Raw genomic sequence first — 18,039 nt, 5'->3', positions numbered from 1 at the left:
CCAAGGAGGGAGTTTGCTTTACCCAACCCCCTTTTTGATAACAAGGCAGAAAGCCCCGACATGACATTAGTTTCGAATGAAGAGTGCCCTGCCGCACCTACTCCTATCAAAAAGCGAGACTTTACTAAACAAGAAAAGCTATTTGTTTCCTTAATTATTAAATTAATAGACCGATTTTACAAATTAAGTTCATTTGTTTCCTCATTTACTATTTTGACCATATCAATGTTAATTATACAATAACATTTACACATACATAGAACTATTTTGACCATATTAATGAATTTGACTTCCTAATTAATGTCCATACTAATTGTTTGACTAATTTAAATTTGAATTTATAAATAGTTTATGCTTATTTTGACTTTCCCTTTTATTTATCAATATTTAATTTATTTTCACAGATTATGTTAAATTTAGAAATTATTAAAAATATACTTTACAATTTCAATTTTGTTTCTAAATTTTTAAACGGGTCCCAAAACTTTCCTCGTTTACTATTTTGACCGTATTCTTTTTGTTATAAAAGTAATATCAGGCAAGTATAATTTTTTAAATACAACAAACGTAATAAATTCAAATATAGTTCTAAATGTTTCGACTTATATTATGATAAGCAATTCAAAAATATTTAAGTTAATTTGGTATTCGAAAATATTTAAGTTAATATTAAAGTTGATTTGAATATTTTTGGACCATCAATTAAATAAGTTAATCTTGTATATTTTTTGTACAAGTTAATATTCTCTTACAATCCATTATTATGTTATTAAGAGTTACTCATAATGTTGAAAATAGTAACCGTAAATTTTTAATGGTCTTTAAGTGAAGCATAATTTATGCATGTTTATACATATAATTGTGTATTTATCAATAATAATAAATTGGAATTTAATTATGTTTTGACTGAAATCAAATAATTAATTTGTATTAATTGTATTAACTTTGCTTCAAGGAAAAGAAAAGACAATGGACACATTTTGGATTTTAAAAAAAATGCATATATATTAGTTGACATTTTGAAGTCAAAATATGACATTTTAAAATTAAAAGTTAGACCTTTTAATTCAAACATGGTTTGTTAATTTTTTTTCAAGATAGTAGGTTACTAACTATCAATTTTTCAAGATGGTAATATTAAATTCAAACATGGTTTGTAATAAATGTTTTAAATTGATGTAGAAATAAACACGGGTACTATCCTAGACTAATAAATATTACAGTTATTGATGTGTAATAAATGTATTAGACAGTCTTTGTTAGTTGTATGTTTTTGTATTCGATTCAAATAAGTTATAATGTCTTATAATTCATGTAAAAATATCATTTATTTATGAGTACAACATTTGCATTTCATTAAATTTATATTATGTTGCATATATATATTATGTTTTTAAATATGTTCCACTGTGTGTAACACGGGTACTATCCTAAATCAATATTGGAATCCAAAAATCTGTTTATTTTAAGAGATTTGGATCACTTGAAGCTTGCTAATATTATAAAAGAAATGACACATTTAGATTTGGAAAATGATGTTAGTGAGAAGGTAAAGTGGTTGTTAGAGTGTGAGAACTATGAGTCAAACTTTGATGATCTTCCAAACTCTTTGGAATTTGAAGATAAAATTTAAGGTAACACCAATAACTTAGTTATGTAGTTGATTACTCTAAATTTTTTACTTTCATTGTTTACTCTGTGTTTTATATTTAAGTTATTAGTTTAGTTTATAACTAAAAACTTCCAAAAATATACAATAAACTTCTATAATTGTTTATTTTGTTTGTTAAGTTGTGAAGGTAATTTGCTTTTTTTGGTGATTTTAAGAAGTTGATGGTTGGTAAATTTGTCTATATTGATTTTGTTATTTATCTATTTTCAACCCGTGTTCACATAAAGTCATTATAGTATACGTTAACATTTTTGTTTAATTGTTAATTGAGTTCCATTGTTTGTTTGTTTTTTTCAGACTTTAAGGCCGGATGATTTTGTTTGAGGACGGGAATTTTGAAGATCATGTTGGCATAAGACTGTTAATATCTAATATTTTCATGACTTTTGTTATAAAATTAGGTTTGTGAAATTAGTAACTGTTTATGTAAACAATGTTATTCTCTATATCTCCAATATAGAGATATATAATATCTTTTTGGTTGTAAATTTTATGATATCTTATGACTGTTTATATACACTTCCTTAGTTACACACGAGTACTATTCTAGTTATTATAAATAAAAGAAGAGAGAATATATATATGTTTTGGGGGAGCATGAAAGAAAAAGAAAAAGAAAAGGCAGCGTTTAGATTGATAATATTATTTGGAAGCACAAACAAAAAGGCATAGTAGTAGTGGTGGTCGACAATACATCCTCATTTGACTCTCAGTCGATTGTAAGCACTTGCAGTATTAATAAACAGGATTTTGATTTAGATAACGTGTACTTTGTGGATTGTTAGCTTATTTGTTGTTATGTGGTTTAGAAATTTGGAAACAAGATGATGAGGAAGGTATACTGAGAGGAGGCATTTCGAAGGCGATGATGATACTCGATGGACATCCTTTTCACTTGTGAAGACTACATGAAAATGTATGAGTATCCTTTTCAATCATTACATTTGTTTTAGGATTAGCAGCCTGATAATATTCTCATTAACCAAGGATTAAGTAAAAGCATAACCAATTGGCTTAATATGTAAACACAATCTTGGTTTAGATTATATAGAACTATAATTATTAACACTTTAATACTATGCAGTTACTATTTTAGATGAGTAATTTTGTCATTTTATCTATAAGAGTATTTGGAGATGACTAGAAAGATTACTTTTAAGTTTAAAAGAATAGATTATAAACAGCATTACCATATGCCATTTTGGCCGTATTTATGTCCTTTACTCTTGGTAGCTGCGTCTATCAAATGTGTGTTCAACAACCTCCTTTCGAGTATTCTGCACAACTCTATGAAATATTCAAGAAAGCTTTGGAAGAGAGCATTACTTCAAGGGTGAGACATAAATGTTTATTTATCTTATATAGCTGATTTATCTCTTTATTATTATGCCTAACGACACATCAAACATCAAAAAGTATTTATTTCACATGCAATGATTTGCAATAAGATGCCATATTAAAAATGGAAACACGCTTCTAAAGCGAATTTTGTATTCGTTAATGTCTTTATTTCGCCCTAAATTGTGCCATCTTTTTCATATTAATATTTCTCAAACACAATGAAGTCAGGTCATGCCAGCTGTAAAGGATAAAACACAAAACTTTCTGTTATATGAGGTTTGGAACATGTGGACAAAATACAAGGTTATGGCAAAATTTCTTGGAGGTTTCTTTTTGTACCTTGATCTTAATGAACTCTCAGTTTGTTGTTTCCGGGACATGGTAAACAATGCTCAAATTGTAGAGCTGTGTTTTTTTTACCACACAATCTTATATACATATTAATAATAATAATATATATATTAATAATAAACTTCCTTTCATTGAACTGTGTCAGGTGGTTAGTGAATTGTATCCCAAGATTATGGAAGCTGCAATTTCACTAGTATGCTCTCAAAACCATTACAAATAGTAAAGGTGGTAAGTAGGGGTGTAAACGAGTCCAGCCAAGCTGGTTTAACTTACAAGAGCTTGGCTTGGTTCGAGCTTGGCTTGTTTGTTATCTATTAAATAGCTTTTTATAGTTATATTAATTATAGGTTTGTGAGCTGGGCTAGTAAAGATAGAACTGTTTTAAACATCCACCCGTACTACCACTAGGAGTGTAAACGAGCCACAAGCCGCTTGGGAACTACTCGAGATGGGCTGGCAAAAAGCCCTAATCAAGCCAAGCTTTAACGAGCTCATCTCGAGTAGTTCACGGGCGGCTTTTGGCTCGTTTGCACTCCTAGTGGTAGTATGGGTGGATACGGGTGACACACAATCCGTTCTGTAAAAGAATATTTACATATGGTTAAAGTCTTAATCATGATGACATAAACAATATTGTTACAATAATAATCTAAATCTTTAAATACAGCGATTTAAGAGGTACTGCACATCAAAATAGACTTTGAGCGACTTAAACCTGTTTGACCAATTGACCCCTTTATGTTATTAGATAACTTCCCATTTCAGCCACATTTTTATTTGACCTGTTAGATGTAAAACTCAACCCTTAAATAAGTAATTTGGTTGACTTTAATTTTTGCATACAGGTCAATCAAGACCGTGAGGGTAACTCTGTTAATGGGGATATGCTAAAGAATGTTTCAACCTTGTTTGTTGAAATTGGAAGTGGGAAGATGCATTATTATGAAAATTTTGAGCCTACAGTGCTAACAAGTACCGCAAATTACTATAATCACTTACTTCCACAGTGGCTTCTGCATTACTCACCTATTGACATTTTTATGAAGGTTATTTCCTTTATTATTTGGTTTATTAAGTTCATCATATCTTTCTGCTTACAAAATATTCATGGTTATTTTTTGTAGGCTCAAAATTGTTTGAACCAAGAAAAAGAAAGAGCGAGTCAATTCTTGCATGAAACCTCAGTTGAGAAGTTGCTACAAGTACGTTGTCACTTGGCAGTTTATATGTTTTGCTTTAGAGTTAGCAAAATCTACATTTTACCCTTGTCTCTCAATACTTTTGTAACGCGTGTTGATATTCTTTCAGGTTGTGCATGAGCAGTTATTGGGTCAAACCGCACTGGATCAAGCTAAACTATACGAAAAACAGAAGAATGAGCGTGGCGATTGCTCAATCCAATACCAGGCATGTTGTGTTATTCAGTTAACTTGAGAACCACACACTGTTTGCTAGTCTATTTAGCTGATAAACACATAGTCCCAATCGTATAAACACTGCAGTTTTCGTTTTTGAATCGGGAATACTGGAGTTAACATCAATCTGCTAGCTAGGAGTGTACACAAGCCGAGTTCGGCTCATGAGAAAATTTTCAAGCTCAGCTCGCTTATTATTTATTTATATACATGCATAATTATTTATTTATATTTGTAATTGTAACTTTATAGATATAAACTAAAATATTTATTTAGTTATTATCATAGTATATAATCTATAATTATATTTATCATGTGTTATACATTTTATCATATTAAAGAAAAATTATTATATATGTTCAAATAATAGGCCTAGCTAGCTTGGTTTATGAGGCTTGGGATCAGGCTCGTTTGTTAAGCAAGCTTATATATAGGTTCGAGCTCGCTTAAGCTTAGCTTGGTTCGAGCTTTTAGTGAGTCGTTTCTTAGGTAGCTCTGTTTGTTTACACCCCCATGGCTGCTAGTTCAAACATGAGCCATGAACATTGATCATAAGCTTAGATATCACACAACTTAAAAAAGGAAAGTTTTATGATCATACCCAAATGTAGTATTCCTTTTCTCGAAGAAATTTATATACAACTCATTTGACAATAAAAGTCAAACGTTGACTTTTCTTCACGCCAGTTAGTAGAAAGGTTAATTCTTTGTAATCTTGTTGCCATATGTAAATTTGAACTTGCAATTATATTTTTTTGTTGGCTGCAGTTTAATGTTTGAATATGGGATGTAATGCAGGAGATGCTGTCGGGATGTGCGGGATTGAATCTCGGTGAAGGGAGTTCGCGGGAGTGATTACAATATGATGTAGTTTAGTCATGAACCAAGGTTATTTTGGTAAATTTCATTAAATGAGTATAGATGCAGCAGATATAACCTTTTTAACTTTTTGTCTTTTCATCTTGGCATTCGCTAAAAATAGATGCAGATGTATATGGGCCGGTTTTGTACTCAAACCAAACGGGAACCGAAATTTAACGGTTTTTTGTTTCAAGAAAACGGTGGGTTTAAGTTTTTTATGCATGGGTTAAGTTCGATTATTTGAACTTGAAATGTTTGGGCCTGAATATAAATTTTAACTTTTTGCATAGGCTTTTTGAACCGCTTACTAATGAAATTTAGCTTGAAATGTTTGGTGCAATCTAGTTTTAATGTTTGGCTTTTGTGCAGTCAAGGCTTCAAACAGAAACCGAAACTGAACTTTAAGTTTTAGTTTAGAACTGGGTCAGTTATTCCGGTTAGGTTTTGTCAGGTACTCCGGATTTGGCTTGAATAATCTGTTAATTCTTGCCCCTAACCAAAAGAACATAGAATGAAAGTATGATTGATTCTATTAGAGGAGCAGAATGTGTAATTGAACTTTATATTGGCATCTAATCCTTTATTAAAGTTTATAGATAAATGATACAAGTTGAAAATATAAAATAAAGGCCTCAAAATTGGACCAGGCAAACATGGGGAATTTTGGTGAACGATTAATTCGGTTAAACCGAACTAATCGAAAAAATCCTGCACGATTAATTCTTACGATACTAGTATCTAACATGCTTCAGTTGTAAAAAAAATAAACTTCAAAACTTCTGTACCATAAGGTAAAACTTATCACAGGTTCTATGAATAATAATAATCAGAATAAATGATGAATCTTAACTCCTAAATTTCAATGAATTTTCAAAATTTCAATGACACTTCTGTATAAATTTCAAAGAGTATTTTTTTTTTGTTTCTAAATTTTCAAAACAAAAATCAAGTGATGAGCACAGCTCAACTGTCATTCATGTTTTATGAATACACACAAATGTTATTCACCTTGAGGACAACAAACAAACACATGACATTAAGGAAATATCATTTGAAAGAATGAAACCTTAAATCCTCCTAGTTGTTGTTGTTGACATTGGCCTTTGTTTCAATCCACTCATCATCTTCATATTCATATTCATCATCATATTCATCCCATCACTTCCATCCACACACCCCCCTTGCACAGATAACCTTCTGTTCTTCAAAGGCGAAACCAGTCTACTCGCCAGCCTCGAAGGCGAAAACGACCTCCTTAACTTGGCAGCCGTCGACACTTTCTTAGGCGGCGACACCGCCTTCTTCTTGGCGCCTCGGGTTGGAGATACCGAAACTGTTGGACTCCTAATCTTAACTTGAAACTTTACAACCGAGGCGGTAGAGGACGCTGCGGCTCCCTTTGCAGCCTTTCCTGGTGGTGTCTTGATCAAGAACTTATGCGGTGTTACCGGTCGGTTTTTTGGTCTCACCGGGGACTCGTTTTTGCGAATAATTTGGTTTTGTAAATTGGATGATGAATGGAACATTGGGTTCGGGAAGATAACGGTTTTCCGGGCCCACGGGCGGTTCTTTGGGGACACCCGGTTGGCCGAGAAAGAAAGCCTGTGGTTTTCTTTTTCGGTCTCTGGTTTCGGGGGTGACCCCGAAACTTTAAAGTTAATGCGGGATTTGGTTCTTTGGAGTAAAGGGGAATGTGGTTCGGGTCGGATTATTTGTTTCTCTCTCTTTCTGCAGGCCCGGAGGTTGGTGCTTTCCGGGTTTAATCTCGACTTTTGACGTGAAGCTGGTACGGGTGTTTTTGGGTCGGTGGTGGCTGACACGATTTCCCGTGCGAATCGGGTTGCTTGGAGGATTTCTCCCATTGTTTCTCCTAGAATCATTGCTGGCAATGACATTTTCTTCCATTCCCCTTAATAATAATAATAATAATAATACCAGCAAAAAAACAAGAAGAATCAACATCAAAGAACCTAAAACCGAGCATTCAAGCGAAACTTACCAATTTGTGCAGGTGGTGATTTCTGATTATTATTCCCATTTCTGTTTCCAAAATTAGAGAGAGAAAATCATAAAATGAAACACATACCCTACCCATTTGATTAAAATCAAAACAAAATTCACCTGATAGTTCTTAAGTATCCTCGACCACCAGCATTCACACCCGATCTCCCCTTGGTTACATACTCGAGTTCTTGCAACCGATTCAAACACTTCTCTACCTGCAAACCCACAGATTAAATTGAAATTGAAATAAATAATGAACAGATGATGGGTTAAATAAAGAAATGGGTACTACCTTGTTGAGGGTTTCTCGGAGCTGATTGGGGTCGAGTGGGGCCACCATCTTCTTCCTGGGCTTCGGTGGTGATCTTGCGACCATTGTTGTTAATAATAATAATAATATGTGTTTGAAACAGGTGTTTGTGTTTCAAGGAAGAAGGAAGATGTTGACTTCAAGTATTGTTTGTGTGTAGGGCCGTCCAAACCGCTCGTCGCTCGAACTCGCTCGCCGCTCGCTCGAAAATTGCTCGAAAAATGCTCGCTCGTTTTTACGCTCGATTGAATACGAGCCGCTCTGCTCGGTTCGGTTTGTAAACGAGCCAAGCAACGAGCAAAGGTCTGCTCGGTTCGATTCGGCTCGAATATTTTTAATTTATTTTATATATAATTATATATGAACAAATATATAAATATATAGACAAAACACATAAATATAAGATTACAATAATTTTTACCCCTTAAAATTTTTCATATTCCGTCAATTTTATAGTTTTATTTGTTCGATTCAAGTTTTTAGAATACTAGAAGTTTGTTTAAATGATCATTATATCTCACTTCAAACTTATTTTTTAATAAAAAGTTACAATATATTACATGTTTGTCTAGAAACTACTAATTTATTTATAAAATATATTATTTACAACCTTCAAATTTGTTTTTTATTGAAAATTTTAAAGTGAAAAAGAAATAAATAATGCTCGAAATCGCTCGACGTTCGTTCGAAAAATGCTCGATTCGATTTTGGCTCGTTTCGGTTTTCGCTCGGTTCGAATTTCAGCCGTTCGGTTCGGTTCGGTTGTAAACGAGCCAAGCAACGAGCAAGCCTTCACTCGGTTCGGCTCGGCTCGTGAACAGCCCTATTTGTGTGAGGTAGGGAGAGAGGCCCCAACGGTCTGATTTATTTGTTTTGAGTAAAGTGAAAACGGATACGAAGAATAAAACGGCTACTTTTTTAATTCTATTAGGCCACACTTTAAATATTATTATTTTATGTCAGAATTACAAATTTTGTCCTTTAAACAAAGCCAGTTTACGGTTCATGCCTTTTTTTAGTTTCCTTGCAGGCGGTGGTGTACTTTAAACATTTTTTTCCTACAAGTTTTGTCCTTTACGCTAACTGGGTTATAAAAAGTCAGTTAAATCCCATCACGTGAGGCGCATGTGAGGTAGTTTTGTCCTTTCGTTTATGCCTGCAACAAAACCCCCTTCTATCAATCTCTTTGTACCTCACCCACCAGACACCAACCCACCTTCTTCTTGCCCCATCACCATTGTTAACCACTACTCAATCACCACCATCAATTCCTCCAGCCACCACCAGTCCACCCTACCCTCTTCTTCACTTGCACCACCATTAACCACTCTGCCGTCAATCTAGCACACACAAACCCTAACTACCACTGCCTGCTACCTTCCGATGGCCATGTTCCAATTATATGTTTGCCTAAACAACAGTTTCTCACTCGTAGCCACCATCTCACCGTTCATCTCCACGTCTCCTCCTTGCATCGCCGCCACCGTCTTCCACCTCCACCCATCTCCATTACCCGGAAACCACCACCACATTTTGTCCTTCGTCAGATCTGTCTTCGAAACCAAAATCACGGTTGCTATCAACAAGGGGCGTTGATTGTAAGCCCGAATTGGACTCCACCATTATTTGACTGCAAGTGACGGCGGGGCCGCTGTTATAAAAGAAATACACTCTGGTTAGATTTTTGGCAATGATTATTAGGATTCAATTATGGCCCTAGCGGCGCCGGTGTGTTTCTGACAGCAGATACGGATGTTGCAGTGGTTGTAAACTCCGGCGAAGCACTGGAACTCAACATCTTCGGCGACGCTGGAATGGTTTCAAGGCAGTGGTGGTGTTGGCCATGATTTGAAACTAAGATATGACAAGTAATCGAGGGAATTTAAGAAATTGATGATGGTAGTGATGGGTTGTGTTTCAGTGGTTGAGGGAGACGAAAAGGGAGAGAGAGAGAGTGAGTATAAACTTTTTGTGGGTATAGATGAAAAGACCAATATGCCCCGACTCACGTGAGGGTATTTAACTGAGTTTTTCTAACCCAGTTAGCGTAAAGGACATAACGTGTAGGAAAATAATGTTTAAAGGACACCGCCTGCAAGGAAACTAAAAAAAGGACACGGACCGTAATTTGACCTTTTTTAAAGGACAAAATTTGTAATTCTGTCTTATTTTATTTTATATTAATTGACTTTTCCGTTTTTAAAGGTAATAATAACCTTCAATTAGTGGGGCTAAAAATCAAATTTATATTTTTAATTGAAATTTAAGCTGGATTGAATTTAAATTTGGTTTCGGTTTCTATTCTATTATTTTTATTGGTCATGGTTATTCATACATCTTTTTCGTTTTATCTATATCTCCTGCCTTTAATTCCATTGAACTTAACGTTCCATTCAATCCGGCAGTTACACAACGCCCCTTTAATCCCTCGGTTACAAAACCATACCTGCATCTCTTCAATAATAAATTGTGGAACCTACAATTAATTACTCCGATATACAATTATTGTCTTCAAACCCCTCCCAACTGTATTCGAATAACGACAATTCGGTGTCTTTTATTCTAATTTTTGCTCTCAATCGTTTATTTTGTTTTATTGTTGGCCGCCAGAACCCCATCAATTTTCGTAGGTATGTGTTTTATCCCAATTTTATTGAATCCTATTTCTTAATTGGTTGTTCTGTTGTTGATATATAGGGTTTATCGTTGGCAGATTTATGTATAATTGAGATAATTCAAGTTGTATTGGAAATTTATACGCGATAATCGATGGCTGAAACATGATGGCTACTGGACAAGATTATTTTCCAGTGGTTAGCACTATTGGTTCTTTACCAACGTTGACAATTTTACTGAGTTTCCATTTTGATAGCAAATAGTCAATATATACCTTTGGTTTTAGCCATGTTTCTTGATGATCAGGGTATACACCATTCAAATGTGAAAGCGAGTCGAATGGCAAGTTATCTACTCATGAGGGTTGTGAAACTTCTTAAGTCATAGCTTGTGCCATTTATTGAAACAATCTGAAAACTCAATTTTTTTTTTTGTTATTTTAATATCAACTATATTATTTCAATATGAACTATATGATGGTTTTCCCTTTTTGGTGCATAGTAGAGACTCTGCACAATATGGTTTCTCAATTCACAAACATGGATTATGCTTCTGAAGAGCTTCCAATATTTGAAGATGGTAGTTGCATTTTCGAGGCTGTCAGTTTGTTAATTGGCATGGGAGTTGTCCACCAGAAAAGCAATCAATCAGGGTACTTGTCAATTGTCATCTCTACTTACGTCTCTTTGTCAACATGTTTACTCTACACTTATTTGTGATGCATATAGCCCAACTTTATCATGCAATAAGATGTAGAACTGGGTTAACTAATGCAAGCCTAATGACTACATAGGTCAGATTGGGTCGGCTCATACCGGGTTTTGGGTAGAATGTGTTCGAGTCATAAAATGCTCCGAGGATGAAACGACCAAAATTTGGGGTAAGTATAAACTACCAAAAAACCACTTTGTTTAGATAATTACCTTTTTATTATAACAGTAACATATATATATTTTTTTATCATATTATTTATTTATTTGTTTTTGGACCGGCTTTAACTGACTTAGGATTACTTGGTCTGATTAGGTGAAGTCGAATTCGTAGCATACCGATTAGTGATTAATTGTCAACTAATCATGATTATAGAACACTGATCATATCAGATTCAGATTCAAATACTCACAAAATTAACATGTGATTATGTTACACATGTATGAAACAAAATCATTCAAAGTGTTTGACATTACAGATTCTGATTCTGATTGCAGGTTTACAGGTCTGTCATTCACTTGGAGGTGGTACAGGTTCAGGCATGGGGATTGGGGACACTCTTGATTTCGAAGATCAGAGAAGAATATCCTGACAGAATGATGCTTACATTCTCTGTTTTCCCTTCACCAAAAGTGTCTGATACTGTCGTTGAACCCTATAACGCCACACTCTCCGTCCACCAGTTGGTTGAAAACACTGATGAGTGTATGGTTCTTGGCAATGAAGCACTCTATGATATCTGTTTCAGAACTTTAAAGCTCAGCAATCCAAGCTGTAAGTACCATGAACCACTCTAGAATGTTGTTTTAACAAATCATGAAATTATTCATTTTGACCGAGAAAATTAACCGGATAGCGTTGACCATTTGCAATTACTAATCGACCAGAGCGCAATCCTTTTCGTTAAGATTCAAAAGTGGTGACACGTGCCCATCGATTTGTGTAAATTTTTGGAAATTAGAAACAAAAAGAAAGTCAAATGACTATTTTTGTAATTTCAAAAATTCAACTTTATTCGTTAATATCATTGGTCAAAATAGATACATTCTTTATTTCCACTTGTTTAATTCTGCAAATGAGCTACTGTGATTTGCAGAAATTAGTAGAAATTAGAAATAAAAATAATCATCATTTGACTATTTTCATTTCCTCACAAAGTCAACTTTATTTCTTCAATATCCTAAGTTAAAATGTATATTTTCATGATTTCTTTTGTGATTTGTGTCTGGTCAAATATGGTTGATTTTATCATTTGATTTACAGTCGGTGACTTGAACCACTTAATATCCGCAACAATGAGCGGTGTAACATGCTCGTTAAGGTTCCTGGGCCAACTCAACTCCGAGCTCAGAAAGCTATCAGTCAACCTAATCCCATTCCCACGCCTCCACTTCTTCATGGTCTATTTCGCCCCTCTAACTTCCCGCTGGTCCCAAAAATACGCCTCACTGACCGTCCCCGAACTCACCCAACATATGTGGGACGCCAAAAACATATTATTTAAGATATAATTTTTCTCAAACAGGGCGGTAAACAAACGCAACACAAGAACGGACAAACAAAACATGGTTTGTGATTATCCTATTAATATGAGCATCGTATATCACCGAGCCTTTTGTTAGCATCCCAAACAAGCATGCCTCAGCTTACGCCACCTGGATCACCACCAACTTTATCCACGCCAACATCAGCTCGGGATTGATGGAAAATCTTCTGTTTTTTCATCACCAAGCTCAAGTTCACATGGTTCAATTTCAGGTACTAAAGTTAGGCTTCTAAACGAACCGAATGTGTTTGTATTCGTTTAAATTTATCAGATTAAATGGTTAAACACGATCAATTAAACGAACGTAATTTTATTCTTCCTGTTTGTTTATTTGTTTATGCTCTATAAACGAACAGTAACTTACAAACATAAACGAACAAAATAACTGAACATGGATGAACAAACATAGCCGAACGAACGCAGATTAAAGTTTTACCGGGTCTCAAAATTTAACTTAATAGATAAATGAACTTAAGCAAAATGTAACCTGACGAGCATAATGAACGTAAACGATTGAAACTAAACGAGCGTAAAAGAATTTGCTCACGAACATAAATGAACGAACAAGACATGTGTTCATGTTCGTTCATTTAACTAAGTGAACAAAAGAATTTATAAACAAACTTCCTACAAAAAGTACACGAATGGTTAGACCTCCTTTTTTAAAGTTTTTTTATTTTATATATTTGTAACTAATTTGTCCCATTAGAGATAAACGTAAAAAACTTAAGGTTAACCGACAGTCCAACACATTCATAAACATTCTACTTATTTGTGTTTATTTCAAGAAGGACCCGGGTGGATGGCACAAATTTTTTAGCCAAGTCAGGTAAATATACGTCACCCTGAAACTCCAGAAAATGAAATTACACAAGTGTATTCATATAAAATCATTTCGGACCTTATAAAACATTTAATATATTTTAGGCGAAAAATAGACGGTTTTAACTTAGATTAGTGTTTCTTAACAGGGGCTGGTTATCATACGAGCAAGTTGTTGCTTTCTTAGACAATGTAAAGGAACTCAAGTACCCAACTCTCATAAACAATCGAAGGGGGTGTGTTTCTATAGGCACTTGCTACTATGTTATAATTTTTGTGATGTAGTCTAATAATTGTGATTACTATCTAAAATACGATTGCTGTTGGAGCCTGTAAGGAAGGCCAGGAAGGCTGATGAAATTTTTGGAACCGAAACAGTAATCACATTAGTTGCTTGACTGTGCGTATAATCTCATTGCTTTTTTTCATATCTTGTACAGTCTGTTAGTTAATGAGAATCATTTTCAGTCTTTACACTTTCCGATCTTAAAAAACTTCAAAGTTAAAGAATTCCATTAAACTCCTCATGTGCACCGTATCTAAGGTCACGAATGTTCACAATAGAGGCTTAGAAAACTGAAGAAACACTAACCGAACCCCGGGCAGATTACTGGTAACCTGGGGGTTAGATAGATGTTTCCCACGAGGGGTTAGACCCTGAGAAGATGGTTCTTCTGATAACCTGCAAAACAGACACCGTGAGCTTGTCACTGAGAAGGGGGGGGGGGGGTTCCTCCTTGTGACCACCCTCCGGCGTGAGAATCAGACTAGATTGCTCTTCATGACTGGTGTACCCCGAAGTAAGGCGGAGCATAAGCTCAAGTGCGATCCGGCTGTTACGCCAGTCGTACAAAAGCGCAGAGTAATGGGGCCTGAACAAACTAACGCGTGTAGAACCCAAGTCAAGGAACTCCTTGACGCAGGCATCGTACGCGTTAGTAGATATCAAACATGGGTTGCAAATCCCGTAATGGTACCGAAGAATGACAAACAATGGCGCATGTGCATAGATTTCAAAGATTTGAACAAAGCATGCCCCAAAGATTGTTATCCGTTACCAGAAATTGATCTCAAGGTGGATTCGTTGGCACCATTTCGCCTTAAATGCTTCTTGGATGCGTATAAGGGGTACCATCAAATCCACATGGCCATAGATGACCAGGACAAAACCGCATTTCGGACGCCCGATGGTACATTTTGTTATAAAATGATGCCATTCGGACTTAAGAATGCAGGGTCCACGTACCAACGACTAATGGACAAAGAGTTTCATGCCCAAATCGGGAGAAACTTGGAAGTCTATATGGATGATTTGGTCATCAAAAGCCTCGAGCCAGAAGCGATGTTGAAAGACATTGAAGAAACTTTCAACACGCTCCGAAAAATAAACATGAAGCTCAACCCGAGCAAGTGTTCATTTGGGATGGAAGAAGGGAAGTTCTTGGGAGTCATTGTTACTAAAGATGGCTTCAGAGCGAACCCTGAAAAGGTCGAAGCCATTGTTAAAATGGAATCACCTACCACCATCAAACAGGCTCAGACACTGAATGGACGACTAGTCGCACTTAATCGCTTCTTGGCAAACCATGCGGATAAGTCGTTTCCTTTCGTGTCAACATTGAGAAACTGCTTGAAGAAAACGCACTTCCGCTGGACACCAGAAGCGGAAGCAGCTTTTCAGGAGATTCGGTCACGCTTGATCGAACTTCCAACACTTACAGCACCACAAGCAGGAGAGGAGTTAATCCTATACCTTTCCGCAACAGATAGAGCAACCGGGGCAGTCCTGCTAGTAGAACGAAAGGGCATCCAGATGCCAATCTATTATGTTAGCCGTGTACTAACAGACGTAGAAACCCGGTACTCTACCCTCGAAAAATTAGTCTTAGCACTTATACACGCTTCACGCAGGTTAAGACGATATTTCCAGGGTCACCCAATTACCATTCTCACCAACTTCAAACTCTCAAACGTTCTAGGCAAACCCGAATTATCGGGACGTCTAGCCAAATGGGCAATTGAATTGGGAGAATATGCAATTAAGTACAAGCCAAGACCAGCCATAAAAGGCCAGGTCCTGGCCGATTTTATTGCAGAAGTCCCCGCTTCGCGGGAGAAAGAGTGCCAGGAGGAGGCTCAACCCTCCCCAGCACAGGACATCAACGATGTCTGGCGACTCTACACTGATGGAGCCGCCAGTAACGAGGGTTCAGGCGCAGGGTTAAAATTAACCAACCCAGCAGGCCAAGAATATACTTACGCTTGTAGGTTCCTGGACGGATCGTACACGGGATGTCTCTAACAACGCAGGTGCGGAATCCCTGCGTAGGTAGATACGAGTGTAGAGTATGTAGAGATCGAACACACAAGCAATAAACCAACCACGTTATATTGATAACAAACACGTGACCCGAGGTCACCGTTACAGACTATGACACGTAACTCGGTTACTGAAAACTGAAACGAAAACCCTAAACCAACTCCCTAAACTGTTTCGTCTGAAACAGTATATAAACACGACAACTTCGCCACAGGCGAAGTTGTCAATAACTTCGCTGATTCAACAAGTTCGCCATAGCGAACTTGTTGACAACTTCGCGCATTACAAAACAAACATAAACAAAACATAATTACATTACAGACTCGATTACAAATGCTAGACTATGAACTACTGACATACATGTACCAACAGACTCCCCCTTGGCAGTAGCTTCATATCTTGATCTTCAACTCTTGAGTCTTGTAATCTTTACCTCTACGCGTGCGCCCCTTCTCTCACACATACCGACACTACCCTTTGATATTTCCTAGCTTGATCCTTCCAAGCAGGAATGTAGAAGATCTTCTTCTCGTTGAGCACTTTCAAATCATCCTTCGATAGATTAACAAGATGCATCGGGTCGTACACCCGAAGTACTTCTTGTTCATCCTCATCTTCCATTACCGCCTCAGCTGTCTCACAATCCACGTACCACCATTTTAAATCTTTTAGGACGTTCTTGGGCATAACTTTCATCGGTACTTCTTTCAAATGACGGACTGGTTTATACTTCATTACCATCCAAGGTTTGCCGTCAGCCCTCATTCCACGATCTTTGTCTTCTATCAACTTTCCTTTTTGAGGCTTTAGGAGTTCAAACTTTTTGTCTTTAATGGCTTCTTTCCAGACGATCTTCCCAATGATTCTTGCCATATCATCATTACTTCTGTTGATCAGCCCCAATCTCGCTAAATCTCTCACCTCACATTCTGGTAAGGAATTCAGAGATCTCAACAATCTCTTAAAGTACTGAATGCCGTCGTACCGTTTGATCACAAATAGTTTCAGCTCTTTGTCGTACAACCAGCATATGATTCCTTTCTTTGACTCTGCATAGCCCTTTATATTATAAGTCTTTCTGAACATCGTTGGCACTGCAGGCTTCTTGGTTTTAACAAACCACTGAGCACAGCCTTCTTTCCAGTTCGGCTGCTCCTCCCATACTGTATCTTCTATCACACTCTCATCCCCCAATTCTGATCTCTCAACAGCTGGAATCTCATGTTCCACTGACTCATCTACAATCTCACCTTCTTCTAATACATCTTCCACATTAATCTGTTCTCCAATCCTCTCAATCTCATCCATAGGCAACACGTCATCATCATCCATCAACTCATCGTCCTCCTCCTCATCCAACTCCTTCAACGCATCAATAACGTCTTCAACATCAGCGTCGTCATCCACAACTACAACATCATCACCAGCTGCATTTGTAGACTCCCCCTCAGTTGTGGAAGCTCCAAGAGCCTGAGAGGTTCTTGGCAGCTCACCACCTGCACCTGAAGGTGCATTGGGATCATCGTCATGATCTTCTCGTCTTTTCGTTCTCAACTCATCGCCCCTACACGTCTTCTCCCCCTGAGATGCCAAGTAATCCTTGAAGGCATCTATTATTCGTCCATGTTCTACCAGGAGGGCAGCTTGTAGTCGATTTGATTCCACTAGGCGGTCAATAGTCTTTGACTGTTCAGCAACAATCCGCTCTAGCGAAAGAATCCTCTCGGTATCTGAAGTAGGCAATGGAGTTGGTGGAACATCAGCAGAAGTGACCGCAGGTGGTACACTTGGTAACCCTGCAGTAGAGGTGATTGTCGACTCCACAAACCGTGCAACTACCACCGGTGGATTAAGCGGTTGAGGTGGTAGGGACACAATTGTTGGTGCCGACGTCTCGATCGCTGAAACCTGTGCAGTAGTAGGAATAAGAGACATACCAGATAAGGCAGGTGGAGCAAAACGTACTAGTCTTGAAGATTCTCCAGCTCCCGAACCTATCCCTCTCTGTTCTCTTCTTGAGCGTCTTAGCACAATCTATACTGCCTCCTCTTCATCCACTTCATCCTCATC

At 36.8% G+C, this 18,039-nt stretch overlaps 2 protein-coding genes, 1 long non-coding RNA gene and 1 pseudogene across 3 annotated transcripts; 3 read left to right on the top strand and 1 right to left on the bottom strand.

The window, feature by feature from the left end:
• The first annotated feature begins 2,570 nt into the window (after positions 1-2,570).
• LOC143607123 (uncharacterized) lies at positions 2,571-3,359 on the top strand. Its single transcript, XR_013148891.1, has 3 exons — positions 2,571-2,594; positions 2,906-3,005; positions 3,242-3,359. It is a non-coding gene; the product is annotated as an uncharacterized LOC143607123 (long non-coding RNA).
• A 4-nt stretch (positions 3,360-3,363) lies between these two features.
• LOC143607122 (cullin-1-like) lies at positions 3,364-4,798 on the top strand. Its single transcript, XM_077082677.1, has 5 exons — positions 3,364-3,394; positions 3,510-3,557; positions 4,210-4,410; positions 4,489-4,566; positions 4,673-4,798. Exons 1-5 carry the CDS (start codon positions 3,392-3,394, stop codon positions 4,796-4,798), a joined length of 456 nt encoding a protein of 151 aa, XP_076938792.1. The 5' UTR covers positions 3,364-3,391.
• A 1,837-nt stretch (positions 4,799-6,635) lies between these two features.
• On the bottom strand, positions 6,636-8,020 carry LOC143607121 (putative microtubule-binding protein TANGLED). The gene is made up of 4 exons (XM_077082676.1): positions 7,937-8,020; positions 7,762-7,859; positions 7,640-7,680; positions 6,636-7,549 (listed from the first exon to the last, which is right to left on the bottom strand). The coding sequence occupies exons 1-4, from the start codon at positions 8,018-8,020 to the stop codon at positions 6,708-6,710; spliced, it is 1,065 nt and encodes a 354-aa protein (XP_076938791.1). The 3' UTR covers positions 6,636-6,707.
• A 3,089-nt stretch (positions 8,021-11,109) lies between these two features.
• On the top strand, positions 11,110-12,792 carry LOC143607120 (tubulin beta-1 chain pseudogene; annotated as a pseudogene).
• The last annotated feature ends 5,247 nt before the right edge of the window (positions 12,793-18,039 follow it).

Source organism: Bidens hawaiensis, unplaced genomic scaffold (genome assembly GCF_021521415.1).
Source record: "Bidens hawaiensis isolate Kalapana, Puna unplaced genomic scaffold, B.hawaiensis_p1.1 tig00079507_1, whole genome shotgun sequence".
In the NCBI taxonomy this organism is placed as follows: Eukaryota; Viridiplantae; Streptophyta; class Magnoliopsida; order Asterales; family Asteraceae; genus Bidens; species Bidens hawaiensis.
Note: the sequence above shows the minus strand (reverse complement) of the source record. Positions and strands in the feature narration are given on the sequence as shown.